This window comes from Saimiri boliviensis, chromosome 12 (genome assembly GCF_048565385.1).
Source record: "Saimiri boliviensis isolate mSaiBol1 chromosome 12, mSaiBol1.pri, whole genome shotgun sequence".
Classification (NCBI taxonomy): Eukaryota; Metazoa; Chordata; class Mammalia; order Primates; family Cebidae; genus Saimiri; species Saimiri boliviensis.
This window is the reverse complement of record NC_133460.1, coordinates 104,774,691-104,797,400: the sequence shown is the minus strand read 5'-3', so window position 1 is coordinate 104,797,400 and position 22,710 is coordinate 104,774,691. Positions and strand designations below refer to the sequence as shown.

The 22,710-nt window shown below is 42.6% G+C and overlaps 1 protein-coding gene across 2 annotated transcripts in view; it reads right to left on the bottom strand.

Moving 5' to 3' along the window:
- PLPP4 (phospholipid phosphatase 4) overlaps nt 1–21,936 on the bottom strand; it is a 126,420-nt gene extending 104,484 nt beyond the window's left edge. Inside the window, exon 1 of one of the 2 annotated variants that reach the window (XM_074382974.1) lies at nt 21,502–21,936. In XM_074382974.1, the coding sequence (XP_074239075.1) occupies nt 21,502–21,557 (56 nt within the window). In that variant the 5' untranslated portion in view covers nt 21,558–21,936. The remainder of the gene's footprint in view (nt 1–21,501) is intronic. The other variant, XM_003922143.4, reaches the window with a different exon arrangement.
- Nucleotides 21,937–22,710: the final 774 nt, after the last annotated feature.

Sequence of the window (22,710 nt, the reverse complement as noted above, 5' to 3'; positions counted from 1 at the left end):
TTCTCACAGGCAGACATAGCCTCTGCCCTCCAAGAATTGTTAGTCCACAGGGAAGGTGTACCATCAGACAGAGACTGGCCACATGGTTTAGTGAGCAACCTAATGGGGAAAAAGGGGTATTGCCAGAGTGCTTGGAAGGAAAGAACAACTTACTCTGCCTTAAGGCTTAGGGAAAGTTCCTCAGATAAAGTAGAGCCCAACTTGGGCCTGAAAATCAAATGGGTTAAGGGTGTAGGAGGAAAGAACACTGGGGAAAGCATTGTTGTAGCAATAAAGGAAAGACGAGGGGGCAGGAGCAGTGTTGGGAGCAGATTAGCACCCTTTAGGTCTTGATGCCCTGCTGCTGTTAATAGTATCAAAGGAAGAATTAATTTTAAAAATCAACATTTAGGAAACCAAGAGCCTTACTAACTTCACAAACTGCCTTCAAGCCAGGCCTCTCCCATCGTTGGTGGCTGCTGCCAGCACTGCTGAAGTGAGCTGCAGGCTGCATATGTAATCCTGTTAGGATTTACCTTGTTAGTTTCAGACGTATCCTTCCTGTCAAGATTTTTATGAATCCTTATTCTATTATTCAATATGTTAGCTTTCCATCTAGGTTTTGTGTCATTCACAAATTTGATAAGGCTGCCTTCTATGTCTTTATGCAAGCTACTGACCAAAACCTTGGACAGAGGAGGTCAGATTCAGGGTCCTGCAGCATGGCCCTGGGCAACCTCCCCAGCCTGACCCCAGATGCACATCCACAGCCAATAATCCTTGGATACACTCCTTGTTCAACTTCTAACTATTGGATTAGTCAGAAGACATTCTGCCATTGTACTCAAGGGAGCAATATACTCAGTAACAAGAATGGTCAAAACTCATGCACCAAGAACTCAACCCTCTGTAACCATCCCTCTGTAAAAATCAGCCAGTAGTCAAAAAGGTCTGGGCATGCAAAATCCTCCAGCACCTAAACATTGTAGCTGTTCAAACACTCAGGCTAAACCTAAATATTAAATAAGAGTGATATTACATACCATTTTAACAGGGTGACTATCTCCTCTCAAGGTCTTGTTAGATTATCAGCTGCAAATCAGAAATGGAAACTAACTTGCTTTAGACAGCATACCATCCACAGCCTTTCAAGAATAAAGAAAACATTTTATACTATAAGAAACAAACCAAAATAATTATAACCTCCAGTTATTTCATGGAAAAGGCCCTCACACCTCATCCAAACAAGAAGGAATTTCATGACTACCCGAGGGCCATCTGTCATCATTTCGTCTCCAGCCATCGGTTAAATTACATTTTGGCAGCCTTTGTTTTAGAATGAAGGCAACATTTTTTATTAAAAAATGCATGATATTATGAGTGTCATTAATGGTGTGGGTAAACATTTATTCATTCAGCAAACACCTCCTGCACACCATGGTGAGACAGATCCTAGGGAATGGTGGGAAGGCAGGACAGCAATGACCCCAACAGGCAAAGTCCCTGCACCCACAGGACATACAGCCTGTGAGCAGAGACAGATGATAAACAGGGATATCTGTAGACAACAGACTGCATCATTTCAGATTGCAATAAATGCCATGAGAAAAACAAAACAGAGGAATGTGATAATGTGACTGAGAAAGGTACGGAACATGAGATGCTCAGTGATGGCTTCCCCAGCAAGGAACATGTGAGCAGGTTCCACGAGGATGGTCAGCCAGATCAGGGACTACTGGAAGGAATGTAAACTGGAAAAACATTTCTGGAGGGCAATTAGCAAAACATGGTAGTGCAGGGGATGTGAAGTTTTTTGACTCAGGATTTCCTTATCCAGCCAGGAATTAAGCCTAAGAACATACAGAGTTGTGCACAGCAATGTATGTTCCAGGATGTTCATCATGGCATTCACTACATCAACTAAAAACTGATGTCCAACACCAGCAGCCTGGCTGTATTGAATTATTTGCTTTCATTTAATGGACTGTATTGCAGCTTTTTAAAATACAAGTCAAGAAAGAGTACTTGGCATAGGAAAATGCTGAGGGCATAAAACCAAGGGAAAAAGGCAGGCTACAAAATGTTATTTTAGATGAGACGTACCTCGTGTGTAGAGAAAGTATTATGTGTTATTGTGGGAGCAGGCGTAAGACTAAAGACCACACACAAGAATGTTAACTGTGGTTTTCTCTGGGTAGTAGGATCAGAAATAATCTTACTTTCTATTCATTTTTGTGTGTATCATATAAGTTTCCTGCATCAAGCCTATGCTTGTTTCATAGTTTTACCAAATAGTTGACTTAAAAGAAAGAATTCTAGCAAAGATTAGTTGCTTAAAAGCTGTGGTTCTGGAAGAGGTGAGCTTCAGCCATGAGAGTAAGGCAGCCACCCCGAACAGCTCCCTTCCTGGAAGATGCGCCAAGTATCTGAGCCTGGAAGCCGCACCTGGGGAAATGAGTGGGACTCCACCAAGGACCCCTCACAAGAAGTGGAATACTCAGCTGCTCTGGGCATGGTTCATGATGAGAAATGAAAACATGGAAAACCTTGGTATGTGTCCTGACATTTAGTCAAATGCACACAGACCCACACAAGCCCACTGTCACCTTGCCCTCTCCCTCCTTGGTCCTACAGCCTCTAAATGGCAAAGTGCAATGCGGGAGGGCCAGGGGTCACCCATTCCAGGGAGCTGATGGAGTGGCAGACCCACAGAGCATCTCAATGAAACTCCTGACCCTTTCCTTGTTGCATGTCTTCCTGGAGAAGAAAATTGTCTTCCTTGAGGAACTCATGCCATCGTCAACTTGTCCTCTGAGATTCTCTGCATGTCAGCAGGACAAGCCATGGCCCCTGTCTCCCATACTCAGGCCCAGGAGATTCCCATGGAGAAAGCTCATTCCTCTAGTACGAAGAACTGTGATCTGAAATGCCTTCGCTGCAGTCAATTCATTCACATGGTATTTCCTGAGCATCTACTATGTGCCAGGTGTACATCAGGGGTGACAGAGACAAGGTGAACACAATAGCCAAGGTCCCTTCTCCCAAGGGGTTCACCGTAGAGAGGAGCAAATGCTTTCCTAGCCCAAGACCACACCAGGAAACGACACCCAGACTTCTTTCTCTCTGACATTGATTCTTACGTAGAACCTGACTCTGTTCAATGTGGCATCAGGCCCAGCTGGGTCCAGACCATGAGCTGCTTTCTGATTTCCCACCAGAGGCAAGAGTTTGTGATTTCCAGCCCCGCCAGCAGAAAAATGGGGGGCGATTTTCAAAACACCTTGCTCAGAAACAAGCAAATGAAAAAGAACTGAAAATGGGAACACTTCTTTCTGGAGCACAACCTTCACTAAGTTATTTTCTTCCACCTTTTTTCTAAAAAAAACCCTTGAAATAATTACATTTAATCCAAAAATTATTCGACATACCTTTAGATTCTCTGAGAAGGAAAAAGAAAAGCCTCAGGCAGTAATTCCAAATGCTGACACAGCAGTAGAGATTTTTTTTTTTCTTTTTTTTGAAACACCATTCTGGATTAATTCAAAGCAGGCAGCTCACATTCTTGAGAGGAAAATGAAGACCATGATTCACTCTTTCAGCATAAAGTACACAGATAATTAATCAAGCTTCGTCCAAGCCTCTTGTTGCTTTTTACATTGGTTATTCTAAAGCAGGAACTGTTTTCCAACAAGTCTGCTGACATCCAGGGAGAGGTTCCATTTGTTAAAGAAGGAAGCCAAGATTATGGTACACTAAGATAATTCTTATAAACAAGTTGCTCTCACAGGCAAGACAAGGTCAGGGTAAAGACCCTTGGGAGAGGGCACAGAAAAACACTGTGCTCTGAAGGCAGGGGCAAGAAGAAGGAAAACTTTAGCCAAGTACCTGTGAAGGCAATGTAATGGCTTCCATTTGTGATGTTCTCCCTGCATGCTAAGACACCAAGATGTTGGGCCCAGCTCTGCCACTGAGCAATAAGGAGGCTCTGAGTAAGGCCCTTGGTTAGGAGGGGGAAAAAAAGGAAACGCTTCTTTTTTTTTTTTTTTTTTTTTTTTGAGACGGAGTTTTGCTCTTGTTACCCAGGCTGGAGTGCAATGGCACGATCTTGGCTCACCGCAACCTCCGCCTCCTGGGCTCAGGCAATTCTCCTGCCTCAGCCTCCTAAGTAGCTGGGATTACAGGCACGCGCCACCACGCCCAGCTAGTTTTGTTTTTTTTTTGTATTTTTAGTAGAGACGGGGTTTCACTATGTTGACCAGGATGGTCTCGATCTCTCAACCTCGTGATCCACCCGCCTCGGCCTCCCAAAGTGCTGGGATTACAGGCTTGAGCCACCGCGCCTGGCGGAAACACTTCTTTAAAAAAAAAAATGGAAGGAAACAGATATAATAATCCCTAAGGATTCTCCCAGCAAGCTATTGGATATAACATCATTCACACTGGGGGACATCTGGTGAAACGTCAAAGCTCCACTTGCTTTGGATATGTCAATCGCCTTTGTATTCATGATTTCACTGAGGTCATTAGGGTCATTTAATTATCAGAAAGCCTCACTACCAGCCCCTTTCTTCCCCCTCCCCATCCAAATCGGGTGCAAATTGTTTCAACACATACAACATTCAATTTAAAATTTTCACTCAAAACACCGTCATCTTGTTTATTAACAATGTGACACTGGGTAAAATCTTTAACCTCTCTAAGCTTTGAATTTCTCATCCAAAAGCAAAATGAAAGAATTACGAAATTTCTACCTCATAGAGTGGTTTGAATAGTTAAGGAGTAAACTGCCTTAAGTATGTCACTGCCTAGCATACAGAAAGTACTCAGTAAAAATTAGTTATTATATCACCCTTCTCATCATTATCATATCATCATCTCTAGAGCCAAACAACCCCAGTTTGCTTTTAATGAACAATAAGAAATTTTTTGTGTCAGGAGAAATAAAAGTAAAGTGTCAATGTTTCATATGGGTTTTCATAAATAGAGAATTAATATTTAAAAGTCCAATTTAAGATGTTCTCATTATATGACTGAAAGTCTCTTTATTGGTCCACAAGACTGAATGAAGCATAATATATCCAGAAACCAAGTATTTCGATAATCAAAAATAAATAAAAATAAATGTGGAACTTCTATATAATTGTCATCTGTATTACGTAAATTAATTCAGGGCTGATAGTTCAAACAAGACAGAAAAGTAAATTCTGACCTGAATTTTATGAAATTGGTGGATTTTAGATAGACAAAGTGAAACTATTTGAAGGCTAACTCAGAGAACCACAAAAATATTCATGGTAAAAGTAACAATGGATGGATTTTTTTAAATGTAATTTGTATCTAAAATATGTAAACCTTGTGTCAAAGAAAAAATTTTAAATCTCTTTAAAGAGACATCTATGTCAAGATGGCTGACTAAACTCATATATTTTGTCTTTCTTCCCTCTCAAAACACCACTGAAAAGAATAAAAACATAGGCCGGACACGGTGGCTGAAGCCTGTAATCCCAGCACTTTGGGAGGCCGAGACGGGTGGATCACGAGGTCAAGAGAGCGAGACCATCCTGGCCAACATGGTGAAACCCCGTATCTACTAAAAAAATACAAAAATTAGCTGGGCATGGTGGCGCGTGCCTGTAGTCCCAGTTACTCGGGAGGCTGAGGCAGGAGAATTGCTTGAATCTGGGAGGCAGAGGTTGCAGTGAGCCGAAATCGTGCCACTGCACTCCAGCCTGGTGCCTGGCAAGAGAGCGAGACTCTGTCTCAAAAAAAAAAGAATAAAAACATAAACATAAATCCATATACAAGCTGAAGAGCTTCAAATAGTACCAATCAGCAAAGCAGAAGGGTAAAAAATAATTATGAAAAAAAAAATCAGATAGAAATAAAATAATATGTCATACAGCAAAAAAGAAACCTCCATGTAAAAATGCATAGCCTCTATATCAGTTAACTCTAACATTGCTATAAAGAACTACCTAAGACTGGGTAATTTATGAAGTAAAGAGGTTTAACTAGCTCATGGTTCCACAGGCTGTACAGGAAGCATGGCTGGGGAGGCCCCTGGAAGCTTACAGTCATGGCAGAAGGGCAAAGGGGAAGTGAGCACATCTTCACATGGCAGCAGGAAAGTGAGAAAGTGAAGTGCTACTCACTTTCAAACAACCAGATCTCATGAGAACTGTATCATGAGAATAATAATAATGAGGGGGAAGTCTGCCCCCATGATTCAATCACCTCCTACCTGTCCTTTCCTTCAATATGTGGGGATTATAATTCAACATGAGATTTGGGTAGGGATGCAGAGCCAAACCTTATCAGCCTCAGAAGAGGAACCCAAGTTCTACGTATAACTTTCCTTCAAATTATTTGGCTAACTCAGAAATTGCAATGTGCAGAAAAAGACTCCAAGAATCCCAGTGAAAAGTAACAGCCACAGTCTAAAGAACCAAGCAGAGATTTCAGCATGTAGCCAGTGCTAGGAGATAGTCTGGGGCTGAAATTTATCCAAATTAGCCTCTACTGAAACCTCAGATGGGCAAAACCTTAGGAGAAAAAACCACGTCCCAGATTAAGGGATACAATCTCGGTGAAAAAACAAGATAGACTTGCCCAACAACAGCCTAGAATCAAAGTTCTAAGGACTAAAATGACCTAAAAGTAAATTAACTGCATGAAAAAATGAAATTCAACACTCTCAGGAGAAAATAACAATCCAGAATCTCTACAATGTATATTTCACAATGTCCAATGTATAATAAAAAGTGACTAGACATGCAAAGGAAGAGTGGTAATGTGACCCACAATCAACAGAAAAAGTTGAAGGTATAGACCATCTTGATGTGGGAATTAGTGTAAAGGGATTCTCCATTATAAATACATTAAAAGAGTATAAGGAAAGATGAACACAATAAAGAACAGACAGAAAACTTCAACAGAGAAACTAAATCTCTAAAAATCAACCAAATGAAAATTCTAGATCTGAATTCATAAATATCTGAAATAAAACATTTATTGCAATAGCATACCAGCAGAATAGACACATAGAATCCATAGAATAAAGAATTAGTGAGTTTGAAGACAATAGAAATTATCTTAAACCAAGCCACAGAGAGGAAAACCACTTTAAAAATACAATAGAGCATCCAAGATCTGTAGAACATTATCAAACTGTCTAATATATATGTATATGTACCCGAAGAACCATGAAGAAACAAAAGCATAGGAGAAACAGAACTGGGTAAAAGAAATGTTAGATAAAATAATGTCTTCAGACTACTTAATTGACGAAAGACATCAAACTATATCTCCAATAAGCTCAATGAAAAGAAATGGGAAAATACAAATGAGACCAATCTAGACATATCACAATCAAATTGCTGAAAGTAAAACATAAACACAAAGTTTCAGCAAGAGCAAAAACACCTTACATTCATAAAAGCAACAATAACAGTAGAAGCTGGCTTATCATCAAAAATAATGGAATCCACAAGACAATGCAAAGACATATTTAAAGTGTTGAATGACTACTGTCAACCAAGAATTACACATCTAACCAAAAAATTTTTCAAAAATAAAGGCAAAATAGGCCGGGCGCGGTGGCTCAAGCCTGTAATCCCAGCACTTTGGGAGGCCGAGGCGGGTGGATCACGAGGTCAAGAGATCGAGACCATCCTGGTCAACATGGTGAAACCCCGTCTCTACTAAAAATACTAAAAATTAGCTGGGCATGGTGGCGTGTGCCTGTAATCCCAGCTACTCAGGAGGCTGAGGCAGGAGAATTGCCTGAACCCAGGAGGCGGAGGTTGCGGTGAGCCGAGATCGTGCCATTGCACTCCAGCCTGGGCAACAAGAGCGAAACTCCGTCTCAAAAAAAAAAATAAAAATAAAAATAAATAAAGGCAAAATAAAGATACTCATAATTTCAAGAAAACAAAAGCCAGGAAAATTCATTTCTAGCAATCTGCATTATAAAAAATGCTAAGGGAAGTTATTCAGGCTAAAGGAATATAATCTCAAAGGGAAAAAACCAAATCTAACAAAACTGATAAAGAACATTGAGAATGGTAAATATGTGCATAAATTTTTTTAAATTCTTAGCTTCTGTAAAAGTATATTGACCGTTTAAAGTGAAAATAATTTAAATGTTTTATGAGATTTATATGTAGAAGTAAAATCTATAACAATATACCAAAGGCATGAAGGGAGAAATGAAAGTAGGATGATTTTTACATATATGTATGTAAAAATACATTTTACATTTACATCATATGATTTTTACATTGTATATGAAATGGTATAATAAATGACTTAGGGAAGATGATGGTAATAAGTAAAAAGTGCATATCATAATTGTGAAATAAACTACTAAAATTTTTTAAAGAGATACAGCTAACAATTCAATTAGGAGATAAAATGGAATACAAAGAAGTATTTAGCTAATTTAAAAGAAGACAGAAAAAGAGAGACAAAGAACAGATGCAACAAATAAAAAAAAGTAAAAGGTGGTAGATTTAAATTCAACCATATTAATAATTGCATTAACTGTAAATGGCTTACCCATGCCAATTAAATGGCAGAGACTGGCCAGATGGATAAAGTTAAGAGATATAACTAAATGTTGTTTACGAGAGCCATATGCTAAAACTAAAGACACAAATAAGTTGAAAGTAAAAATAGATATCCTGTGCAGATATTAATTTCAATAAAGATAACATAGTAATATATTAATGTTAGATAAAGTAGACTTCCAGACAAAAATATTAATACAAACACAAATAGAAATTTTATAATGATAAAACCTCAAGCATCAGAAGGAGATAAAATTTAAGAACACTAACTAGAAACATAGACATAGAAATTACGACATCCAAATTACTAAAGTAAAAAAGCAGAGTAGCAAGGAAAACTTGAGCTAATAAGCAGGAAGAAAGAAACAAATGGAATAAAACATAAAAATAAAGCACCATAAAAAGAAAACACATAATAAGTTGGCTTTAATAACACTAAATATTAATTATTTCCAAAAAGCATGTGAAGGCTTTAATTATTCTTGCTTGACAGAGATAGCGTATCTTCAAATTAAAAGAATAAGACTATAGAAGATTTGAATAGCATGGCTAACTTCTTTTAATACATTTAGATCTTTACACTTACCAAACAGAAACTATTCATTAAATTCAAGCTATGTAAATTTACAACCAAAAAAACTGACTATGTATGTGGCCACATAGAAAATCATAACCAGTTATAAAACAGAGAAATGACACAAGCCACAGTCTCTGTTCTCAATACAATAAAACTATTTTAGCACTATTATCTGTCTTAAAGGCTAGGAAATTAAAGCACAGAGACATAAAGCAACCTACCCAAATTATTGCCAGTAAGTAGCAGATTAGTTTTTGGGTATCCTGGCACTAAAGCCTGAAGCTTAATCATTGTGCTCTATTCCTTCCCACTGGGTGGGGTGGGGTGAGTGTGCAGGGGACAAATTTTCCCTATAGGTATCTAAATATACTATAAAATTACAATACTTACATGTTAATTGAGACAATATCAGGCAAATAAATACTCAGAATAGAATTTCGTTGCATTCCCGTAAGACTCAAGAAAACAATGGTCTATTCCATAATCAACAAACCATCAAGTGGGACAAAAAGTTGAATCCCCTACCTCACCACACAAATAAAAATAAGGCACCAATACATTAGAGAACTAAAATATAAGAATGAAAGTGTAAAATACTAGATAATACAGAAGAACATTTCTCTTTTAAATAGGAAAGGACTTTCTAAACAGGTCTGAAACTGAAACCACAAAGACTCATAGATTTAACTACATAAAATTAAAACTTGTATACAATAATAGAAATTATAAAGAAACTTAAAAATAACCATTGACATGGAAAAATACTTGCAACATATGAAAGAGAAGATTCATATTTATAAGGCATAAAGCAAACCTACATATCAGTGAGCTTAATTCAGATATCCAACAGAAACATGGATAAAGGAAAAGATATTTATTTCACTGAAAAAATGCAAATTGTCAATATGCTTGTGAAAAGATGCTCAACCCTAAACATGAAGAAATGCAAAGTGAAGCAAATGTTACATTCTGGGCCATGGCAGAAATACAAAACATCCATCATTGGCGAGGATGCATAAAAACAGACACCTTCACACACTGCCGGTGAAATATAAGCATGTGTAGCCCTTGGGTGGACAATTTGGCAGTATCCATCTGAATTCAAAATGTACGTGGTCTTGACCCAGAAAATTCATTTATAAGAGTTTATCATACAGCAATACTTGAGCAGGTGCACTACAATGTACACAACAATTGCAATATTGTTTTTCATAGCAAACAGTGAAAATACCCTAAGATTCCATGACTAGGTTAATACAATGGAACACACAGACAGTAAAAAAACAATCAACTATGTGTCTACATATATGATATCTTAAAGAGATAATGAGTTTAAAAATAAAGCTATATATAAAATGTGTTTCCAGTAGTTTTGTTAATTATATATCAATGTGTATAAAAAGTGAAGAGAATGGAATAGGTAGAGAAAGGTGAAGTGGTTCCAGGAGCCTTATACTTTTTGTATTGCTTTAATTTTCACAAGTATTTTATAATCCCGAAAGAAATTTAAGTGAGGACAAATACATTCATTTCCATCATATTCATTTTGGCATAATTCTTCCTAGTACTGGCCCAAATCAGACATACATTAAATAGTTGCAATTCCAAGGTATATTTTTGCATAGTGCTTTTCCTTAACTATTACATCATAAAAGTTCAACAAGTTTCTCCATGATTTTCAAAATGACTCTTTCAATAACTAGATAATATTCCGTGTGTTCACAAATCATCTTCAAATGCTGACCATTTGAGCTTTCATTTAATTTTGATTTGACAAGTGTATTTACTTTATTTTGTATGGAACACAGCAATGAAAATCTTTACAAATGAGGTTTCCGGTATCTCTTCAATTAGTGCCTCCATGTATTTTTGTACCAAGTATCTAAGTCAAAGGGCAGGAATAATTTTATGGCTGTTTATGCACTGCAGTATTGCTCTTCAAAACAGTTGTGTCACTCATTATTCCACCTGAGCATCTGGTCACATTTAAAAACACAACTTACACATTCTGGATAGTAGTCTTTACTCTCTGATTTTTCTGAAATATTTTACTTGATATAAAATGTAGAAATGTTGATTTTTTGACACATGAACCTTAAATATTTCCAAAGCAATCACAAAAAAATCATTCAGTGCCCTATCCTGGAATATTTCATTGGCCTCTCCTTTTTTTGATAACAGAAAATATCTATACTGATTTTTTTATTATATATGAAAATAATAAATGCTTACTATAAAACAATTTAAAAACAATATAAAACATTTAAAAAGCAAATATTACATAATCCCATCAGCACAAAATAATCAGTTAAAATCCTATTGTGTATCCTTATAGAGATATAGGCACAATTGATTTTATTACATTACCACATTAAAATAGCATCATGGATAGTTTTGTAAGCTGCTTTTATCACTTAACAATGGTTAATAGATATCTTCTCAAGTTAACAAATAACTACCTATTATGTAACTAATTTTAATAGCTGCACATTCTTTCATTGTAGCACATAAAAAGCTTCTACTAATGTATATTCATTATTTTGTTGTTTTCAGATGCGTATCTTGCATTGCTATAGAAATCACAGATTCATATTCTATAATAAAGACACATGCACACTTAGGTTCATTGCAGAACTTTTCATAATAGCAAAGACATTTGTGAATCAACCTAAATGCCCATCAATGGTAGACTGGATAAAGAAAACGTGGTACATTCACACCATGAACTACTATGCAGCCATAAAAAATAACATTATGTCCTTTAAAGGAACATGGATGGGGCTGGAGGCCATTATCCTTAGCAAGCTAATGCAGGAACAGAAAACCAAACACCACATGTTCTTACTTATAGGCAGAAAGATAAGAACACATGAACACATAGAGGGGAACAACAGACACTGGGGCCTACTGGAAGGTAGAGGGTGGAAGGAGGAAGAGGATCAAGAAAAGTAACTAACGGGTACTAGTCTTAATACATGGGTGACAAAATAATCTATACAACAAACCCCCATAATATGAGTTTACCTTTGTAACAAACCCGCATATGTACCCCTGAACTTAAGAGTCAACATAAAAAGAATCACAGATTTAAAATGTGTCAGTTTTCAAACTTTTGTTAGTTTTCTGCTCATATCTATTGCCCATTTTTCTGTTGATGAGCTCTTCGCTTTTCTTGTTAATTGGTAAGAGCTCTCTGAATGAGGGAGCATTAATCCTTAACTCTGTAAATCAGGACAATACTACCTCCTGAGAGGTGTCATGATTAAAGCATAATTGTGACAAGTGCCTAGTACAAAGGTAGCACACAGTAGGCATTCAAGTGTTCTTTCTTAGTAGGTAATATGTGTTTCCTTCGCCACCATCCTGCCTTTCTAGAACCAAAGTGCAACAGATGTCAGTTCAAAGATACCTACGCATACTTACATATTGGCCACTTCTTTTTCTTAGACTATGATTCAGATGTCTCCCAGGAAATTCCTAAATCCTAGTGCAAGGCTCAGCTCTCTCCTACAGTTTTGAGAGCTACATTATTTTATTATTATTATTATTATTATTATTATTATTACTACTACTACTACTACCACTATCATTGTGATGTCAGGTATCTTTTAATTGACCTTTTAATTGACCTCAGTTCTAGGAAGGAGGAAAGAGGAGGAAGGAAAAGAGACTGCATTAGCACCTACTATGTGCCATCTTTGCGCAAGTCACCTGGCACATCTCACATCACCTCATCTTTACAACCTCCCTAGGAGGCGAGAAAATGTCCCCATTTTACAGATGAGGAGGCTCGGGCACATCTTCATAAACAGCAGAGTCAGGGTTTCACTTCTTTATCACAATGCCATGCTGCCCGCCCTTCAGCAGAATGGGACCCATTCGCCAGGACCTGTCACTTGCCAGGACCTGTCACTTGCCAGTCCCATTGCATGCTTTCTACAAGGTAGCTGCTCAGCAGATGGAGATCACAGCATCATATAGGCTAAATATTGGTTTTAGAGTTACAGCTGAACAGACAGGCCAAATCCTTAAGAACTTCTGATGAAAAAACCCAGTAGTTCCACCCCTTCATATATACCTACAAGAAATGACAAATACGTTCACCAAAAGCCAACAGCAGCATTTTGTTTAATAGCCAAAAATGATCAATATCCCCTATGTCCGTGGGTAAAATGAATAAATAAATTGGAGCACACGAGAATGAACAAAATGCAGCTACCCACAGCAACAGAGATAAATCTCAGAAACATGTTCAACAAAAAAAGTCACACAAAAGAGCATATGGTCTTTTTATGGTTCCATTTCTATGGAGTTCAAATGATATTAGAAGTCAGGGTGGTAGAAGGGGACTTGGCAGATTGGGGAGTTTTCTGGGTGGCTATGCAATTATGAATAGTACACATTTCTTTGTGTATGTTATTTTTAGGTTGAACTGAATGAAATTCCTGGTTTTATAGGTCAAAACACTCAAATATCAGCAATTTCATATGGTTCAAACTTCAATAAAATATATTTTTAAAAACCCTCTGGTAAAGAAGAAAGAAACATCTAGCATTGACTGGCAGACTGCTACCTTTCTAGAAACCAACCTAAATGCTCCTGCTGCTTCTGACCCTGTTTTTCTGCTGCTTTGTCTTTAGTGGAGACAGAGTAACAACTAGCTCCTCTGGTCTGTGGGATAAGGTTTCACCGTCACATATTGAAAGCCTGTGATGAAGCTGGCCCTGGATTCTGCAGCCCCAGTTCCTCTCAGTCTCCTCTCACTTATCCCAGGCATCCCAAACCTTGCTCTTAACACCTGTGCTGCTTCTGGTTGAATGATGGGGGCCCACTGGCCGGCAGCAGTCTAGTCTGAAGGGGCTTCCTCGCTTCAGAATTAGAAACTGGTCGCTTCACTGAATTAGAAACAGTGTTTCTAATTCATCGACATAGAACAGCAAGATAATACTTTTTAAAGAAGCACTATTAACAAGATAATGTTTATATTTAGAAACGCTATCACAGAAAAATAGAGGTAGTAAGCTTTTATGAGCCTTGCATGTTTCACAAAAGGCATAATCTTTATAACTAATTGAGATAACTTTATCCACAAGTTACGCAACTATGCACGTCTTTCGCAGTGCTGGAAGCATTTGTCTCTCTGTGGGAAAACATCATCAATTCTCAGAATTCTGGGCACAGCCATCTCATTTTACAGTGGCAAATAATATTTCAAACAGAAGGCTGCCCTATTTATCAGGAAACAAGGCAGATGTCTTCCCAGGGAGGGGAGCAGAAACACTTGGGCTCCATTGCACAGATGGGATGAGGACGCTGGATGAAAAGCGCTCCCTGGACGTGGCTTCTGCCTGAGCTGTGTGCAAAGTTAAGAACGGAGACATGACACAAGAGCAGAAAATCAAACACCGCATGTTCTCACTCATAGGCGGGTGTTGAACAATGAGAACACATGGACACAGGGAGAGGAGCATGACACACTGGGGTCCGTTGGGGTGAAATGGGGGAGGGACAGAGGGGTGGGGAGGTGGAAAGAGATAGCATGGGGAGAAATGACAGATACAGGTGAGGGGACGGAAGGCAGCAAACCACACTGCCATGTGTGTACCTATGCAACAATCTTGCATGTTCTTCCCATGTACCCCAAAACCTAAAATGCAATTTTAAAAAGGTCAAAAAAAAAAAGAATGGAGACATAGCATTTTCTTTACATTATGTTATGTTATGATCTAAGAACACAATATAGCATTTTCCAGTATGTTATCTAATGCAGCTATACTGATAGCACTTTGATTCAATGTCCTAGAATCACTGTTGTAAAGGACCAGCAATTTAACCCACCACTGAGAAACTACAAGGCTCAGACGAGCCCACCCCATCATACAGCAAGTTCTGGGGGTCCGGCTCATTGGACAAACTCATGGCAAGGTGCATCCCTCACTTTTGGGGCCTAAAAGGAATCATTAGAAATAACTTTCAGGAGTCGATTCTTGTCTAGAAATCCTGTGGCAAATCAATTGTAATAAGAACATCATTAGACGCGTATGGTGTTTCTCTCTAGTGCATATTATCGATTCATTTTAACAAAAGGATAATAATAATAATGTCATCATTTGCCGAGCACTTACAATGAGCTGGATACTGTCCCATTTAATACTCACAAGCCTTACATTCATGAGTACAGTGGACAACCCCACTGAACAGAAGGAGAAACAAAGACTGAAGCTGAATAAATACTTCCTACCAAAGCTCACACAGCTGGTAAGTCGCAAACCAGGATTTGGTTAGGCACAATGGCTCACACCTGTAATCCCAGCACTTTGGGAGGCCAAGGTGGGAAGATCTCTTGAGTCTAGGAGTTTAAGACCAGCCTAGGCCACATAGACCCCATCTCTACAAAAAATAAAATAGCCAGCTGTGGTGGTACATTTGTAGTCCCAGCTACTCGAAAGGCTGAGGCAGGAGGATTGCTTGAGCCTGGGAGCTTGAGGCTGCAGTAAGCTGTGATCATGCCACTGCACTCCAGCCTGGGTGACAGAGCAAGACTATCTATAGACAAAAAAAGAATCCTCTGGGGCCCGTAAGGGCAGGGCCCAAGGAGGTAGCTGGCTGAGGGGAATAGCTATGGTTGCACCACTGCACTCCAGCCTGGGAGACAGAAAGAGACTGTCTCAAAAACAAAATGAAATAGGATTTAAGCCCGGGTAACCTCACACCAAAGGCCACCATTGTAACAACTGTGTTGCGCTGCCATTCTTAGACACTACATATATGTAACAGGGGTTAACAAGGGTGGAGAGAAGTCACTGATTTTTGTTCTATGTACCACAGGCACTTAAACTACCTTGTCTAATAAAATCCAATGAAGTAAGTAATAGCTCCATTTCTTACATGAAGAAAGTAAGGTTCAGAGGTTGAAGGCAACTTGCTAGTTAGTGGCAGAGCTAAAACCCAAACACGGACCTGCCTGGCTCCAAAGCCTGAGGTCTTTTCTTATATCTCTTTGCCTCAAACAACTCATTTGAAACTTGTTTCTAGAGAGCAGGCAGAATAATTCCGGATGTATTCATTAGACAGAAAGGACTCATGCTACAGTAGCCAATCAACCCCAAAACTTCAGGTAACACAAAAGTCCCCCTCCATCCTACAAAGGCCACTCCAGTGACGGGATTCTCTAGGACCAACACCTGCTGCCTCCACCCTGCGGTGCTGCCATCTCAACACACAGGCCCAGCTCGTCCCTAAGATTTACACGGCCTCAAATCAGCCACAATGTCTGGGGAGCTGTGAAGTAGGGCTGTGGCCACGAAGCTGTGTACTGTCACTCATCACAGTCAGCAGGGCCTGTGCATCCTGCCATAGGGCCCCTTTCTACCCCTGGGCAAATATCTAAGCAATGTACAGTTTTGATTCAAACCTCCAGGCTCCCCAGTTTTGCCTCTGTGGAAATGATCACTGCCCTGCAGGGCCCTGAGGCCACTTGTCTTCTCGCTCCAGGCTTGCTTCCTGTTACTCCCATAGCCACCCACCCCAAAACCCACACTGTCTGAGGCCACACTTGGTGACCTGATCCCCACCCAAAATATGCCTCCACACCTCCAGGCCTTTGCCCTGCAGGAACGTCCTCCAGCCTAGGACCTGTACACCTGGCATTCAGTGCTCAGCCCTGGGCAGCCTTCCCTGGCACATGCATCCTCCTTCTCAGTGAAACCGAGCACCCTGCTCCAAGTGTTCCCAGCATGGAGTCTTACACTGGGCTCCTCGGGGTAATAAAGATGAATCTGTTAATTTTTGTCAATATTGCAAAAATCTACCTGACATCCAGTGCCCTCAAGCAAGTCACCTGGACCAGCTAAAGCACCACGTTTCCCTCTGTCTTGCTGGAATTACACCAACCAAAGAGTGCCAATGAAGGGGAAAGGAAATGACTGTCAGAAATGCTTGCACCTAGAAGGTCCCAAATATCCGTCAAGCAGATGAACAATGAAAGAGAAATGTTTGGAGGCAAAACTTTCAAACCCAGTCATTGCATTGGAGAAAATAATAAATGGTGGCCCAGTGTGTGCTTTCCCTACCAGACTGTGAGCTACTGGAGGCCACCTGGCCTTCCCTCTCCTCTCATCCGCAGTGCCTGGCACATGGCTCTTGCATCCAAAGAGCTCAAAGAAGGATGTTGGATTGATCAAAAGGGAGGTAAACACCATTACCTGTGCACCCTGGCAGCCTGAGAAGACTCAGCTCCTGGGGGGACCCTGCAGACAGAGTTACCAGGAATGGCAGGGAGGGGTAGGGGGATAGGCAGATGGAAGGAAGGAAAGAGGAAGAGAAGATCCCCAAGGAACTCAAGCTGACAAGTGAAACAGGCAAACCACCTTTCCCCCACTCCGGCACATTAGATTGTCATCACCTTTAGGGTCCTTTCTGCAGTGTTATAAATACAGGGTGCTTGAACTAACTGATGTCCTGGGAGATGATGGCCAAACACAGTGGAAGAAAGCAGGGTATCCCTAGTTTCTTACCACCGCAACTGATGTTCTCACCAGCAATTAACTCACCACATCATACCCTTAAAATCTATGCCATGATCCAATCCCAACTTTTAGGAAGCGTGAACCACCATTGCCATCCCCACCTTTGAGGTGTCATCCTAGCATGTGATTTTAGAGCTAGAGTGACAGCTTCGCACACATCACTCCAGGCAATGTGCAGTTGCCCCTCTGGGGATAGAGCTGTGGAAGGAATGGCTCACAGGACGTGGTCAGTTTCACACCAGTCTGGAAGCCTGGGGCTGGATGTATTCTGTGTCAGAGGCTGACCACTCAGGGACGCGGGGTCAACTGCCTATTTGAATCAGGGTTATACCTCCTGCTAGCTGAGTAACTTCTGGCAACTTACTCAACCCTTCTAAACCTTGGTTTCTTTATTTGTAAAGTAGGAATAATGAACAGAATCCAGTGAGATGAGGCTTAAAAGAGAAATCACATGGAATGCCTTTTGCATGCAGTAAGACCTGGACTGATCAAAATTGGCTGCTATTTTTTATGAAGCAAAGTGACTGAGAGTCCAGACCTTGCAGAGGAAGCATCTAGATTTAGGTCTCGGAGCTGCCCTTGTTATTCCTGTTCCAGGGAAGTTCCTTAATTTTATTGTGCTTCAGTTTTTTCATCTATGACAAAGAAATATCAATATACTCCCTTCATCAGGCTAAAGCATATGGGAAAGCCTTCATGGGTGCCTGACACACAGTAAGCGCTCAGTAAGTGATTCCTATTGTGCTGGCGACAGCAGTCAGTGATTAGCGTGCTTCTAGTAGTGCTCCGTTGGTCTGCTGGATATTAACCAGCCATCTCATTTCTACACTATGTGCTTGCTCAGTAAGGTCTGTTGCTATCCTTGGCATTTGCAGAAATACTCTCCTGGAGTCCTGGGTAGCAGCAGGCAGAAGCCCACAAGTGCTTCTCCTTCCTGCTCTGCCCACAATCCATGAGTAAGAGCAATAGGACCTTGAGGCCCACACACTTCATGATACTAAATGCAGCCTCAATGCTTCACACTGTACTTTCTTTTATTCCTAAACACTGGGTTCCTGCAACCAATTGATCTTCAATGATGTTAAACTTTATATGCCAGGCTTGATTTGTATTACTCTACTAATTTCCTTCCCAGCGATCTGAAGTCCTTAGGCAGAACTGAGCATCTATAGGGTGGTGGGGGTTACCTGGAGAGCATCCTCTCAGAATTAAGAATGCACAAAACCTGAGCACTGCACTTAGTCTAGAAACAGAAAATGGGACCTTGAAGAGTCAGTAAGAAAAAGCTTGCATCCCTACTACCTGTGGGCCCAAAATGCATTTTATTAGCTCTAACTTGGAATCTTTGAGGAGCATATGGGTTACAGGCAGCAGGATCCCTGCTCTCATGCAGAGCAAATGTAGTCAGAAAACAGGCACATCTACAGGTCATGTTTCCCCAAGGCATAAGTTGCAAAGAAGCAAGATACCTGTTCCTCCCAAAAAATATCTTTCATCCTGAGAAACAGGATAGAAATACCAAGCAAAACTAGATGATGAGTTGCACTGGCCAAATTGGACACTGCCTGCAGCAAGGAAATCAGATTCAGCCTGCCCCCAGGGGAACTTTCTAAACACCTGTGCTGCTGAGACCACCATCTTCGTGAGCAGAGGTGGGTACAACCCACTGAATCTTGCCATCATTTCAGTGCCAGCAAAAGGAAGAACAAAACTTCCCCCAAAAGTCAGCCTCTGTTAAGGTGCCAGACGCGTATTTGAGAAAACAAAGGGTCATCTGTTTCTGCAAGCTCTCAGCCATCCTCCCAGAAGTCAGAATACCCCTGATATTAACAGCATCTGAACATCCAGCATCCACCCCCTAGAGAGGCTCCCATCAATGCCAAAGCTGGTTTTTGTGGGTAAAAGAGCCACAGGTTGGACATACTGTTAATAATTTGATAAGAAACCTGGGAATCATCCAAAAATGCCATCAACGTCCATGTGTGACAGCAGATCCCCTATTAAGTAACACAAGAGGGAACTTCAGAGAACAGAACATAAACTGCCTGTCCAGTTTTACATAACACCCTTAGAAAAAGCAAGATGCACACTAACAATCATTACCATGTTTTCAAATTTACTGCACAGACCATTGTATATCTGTAACCATTTCATAAATGTTTGCGGGGATATTGGAACGGATACCCGAAAACTATAAATATTTTTACATATTGTTGAACCCCTATTTATCTGAGCACACCCAGCAGCAGTCAAACCAGGTAGCATGAGAGCCTATCTCACTTTATCTCAGCATTCTTTCTACATTTACCCAACAAATGTTAAATTCTACTGTGCACTGAACACGATTTTATCATTTCTATCACATAATAATTTAATAAGGTTTTAGCCTATCTGCAATTGGAAACTGTCCCCATCTGACCACACAACAATAACTAGTTTTAATGTACATTCCAAGGGTAGAAAATAGAGTAAGAGATGGGAAAAGTGTTTTGTTTTTCCAAACGCATCAAAACCCAACTGAAGTTCTCGTTCCTTCTCCTGAGTGAATAACACCAGTGTTCGGGCAGAAGGCGGGAGAGGGGGGTTTGCTTGCATCTGGGGAGCTCACGGCCTTTTCTGATGCTGTGAATAAATACTCTGGATGAATTTAATCCCTGGTAAAGGAAAACATGCAAGAAAGGGCATTTCTTTCCATGTGTATACCCTGGGCTGCCCAGAACAGAGGTCATCTTTGACACAGCACACCTGCCATGGATGACTCCAGACTGAGGCAAAAACTCAGAGAGGGCCTCCTGTTTGTTTTGGGAGGGCTTTTCCAGAAACAACAAAAACAAACAAATAAATAAATGCATGGCAAATCCAGAAAGTTCACGCAACTTTAATATTTAGTATGTGGCAGAAAACAGCCATGGGCAGAGAGGGGGAGAGAACCTGACTCACTGATGGAGGGACCAGTGCAGGTGTGGGTGCCTAGGTGACAGCAGCTCACGGGAGGCTGTGGGGTGGCTCTGAGCTGGTGTTCTGGTCTGAGATCTGAAAGAGAGATGCGACAGCTCCCTGCAGCTTGAGCCCTGGAGGTCAATGAGCGGTGGGTCCCTGGGGCGCACGGAGGAAGCTCAGACATCTCCGAAAGAACCTGCGCCACCACCCCCTCCTCTTTTCCGGATCGCTGTTCCCAGTACCAGCCACTCAAAGCCACCCTGGGCATTTCACGGCTGCCCCTAAAGGACCCCGCCCCCAAAGCGGACATCTACTGGGCACAGAGCTCCAGGGTGTGTGTATCCGACCCCCAGCTGCAGCCCCTTGACTTCTCAAGCCTCCTCAGCAACAGTTTCTGAGTAGGAGAAGCGCCGCCAGTGCCGGCTGGGAAAAAGCTCGGCAGGACCACGGGCGCTAAAGCCTGGGACACAGAAGGAGTCTGGCCCTGGGCACAGCGGGGAGGAACCGAAGACAGGGCCAGGGGCAAAGACTTTCAACGTGGGCCTCAAAGATCACACAGAAGGAAAAACTTCCCAAGGGCATGGGCCAGGGCGCGCGTCCCTGTTCAGAGGTGCAGCCTGACTCCCGCGGGCAGGTGGTGTGGGGCTGGCGACAGGCGCCGGCCCCGTGAGACCCGGGAGCAGGTCTCAACCCCGGCGCACGGGGGTCGCTCAGTGCCTAGAGTCCCAGGTAGGAGAGAGGGAGGTTCTCTCTTGGTCCCGTAGGACAAGTCGCGGGCACTGAGCGGGTAAGGGACCTCGAACCCAGGCCCCAGTGGGAAAAGGCAGCACAAACTAAGTTAGGGAGCAGAGAGGCTCGGTTGGTGGGTCCCCGCGTCAGAGCGCCCTGCCCGCGGCGGGCCACTACTTACACGAAGACTCCGAAGAGCAGGGCTCGCACCCCGATCTCGATGGCCAGCTCCCGCATGGTGCGGCCGGAGCAGCTCCCGCGGCGACGGCTGGTGCTCTCCGCGGCTCCCGCAGCTCCGCCGGCGCCGGCTAGCCAGACCCTGGGAGGCGAGGGAGGCGCGCTCCAGGCCGCAGGCGGGGCGGAGGCGGGCGCCGGGCGGGGGCAGGCGCCGGGGAGGGCTCAGCCCAAACCTCCCGCCTCGGGCTCCAGGGCTCCGGGAAGCCGCTCCCGCCACTAGCGAGGCTGCGGACCCTGCGTCCTACTGCCGAGCCGCGGCCGCCTTGGGGACTCGCAGCTCCCTCTCGCCGGGAGCAGCCTCCGCGTCCTGGGCCCGCGCCGGGCACCTGCGGCCAGGGGAGGGGAAGCCCGGGGAAGCCCCACCGCCGCCGCCGCCTCCCTGCGCGCTCCCCGCCTCCCCCGCCAGTGGGCGGCCCCTGGGCTCCGCGCCCAGGCAGCGCGCTCGCCGGGGCTCTGCCGCGGCCCCTCTGCAGCGCCTGGTCCTGCCTCCGACTCCCGCTGTCCGGGCTCTGGCTCCCTGGCACACGCACGCACGTGGGCATGTAGTGGACGATCGCTCTGGGGATTCTCCGGGGCTCAGGGCAGCCCTGGCCAACCTGGGTCCCTGCCGAGGAGCGCTCCCTCCCTCCCGTGTTCGGCCCTACCCACACCTTTCCAACCTGAATTTTTTTTTTTTTTCTAGGAAGTTCCCCGGAGATCGCTCGCCGGCTTCGCTTTGCTCTCAGGAGATGCCAGCCACGTTCCAGAGCTCTGGCACAGACAGAGGGCAAAGGCGAGCCTGGCTCCCCGCCAGGCCACCATCGCCAGGTGACCCCTGGGGACCGGATCCTCTCCCCTCAACACGTGTTCCCCAGCCCAGCAGCTTGGGACTGCTGAGCTGTAGAATATGAAAAAGCACCTGCCACAGTCCCTCGCTGGCGTCTGGGAGGTCAGGCTCCCTCAACGCTGACACAGCATTCAAGCAGCCTTCAGCCAGGCAGCAGGTAGAACCCGGAGCCTCATCCTCAGGTTCAGAGCCAAAACCGAACCCTGGCTCACAGCGGGCTAGGGGTCACGACCTCCAGCTGGAGCCCAGCAGGAGCTTGGATTTGCTCTCCCCCAAACTGTCAGGATTTTTATCTACTTTTCTTAGAGTTTGAACTCCTTGGCTTCA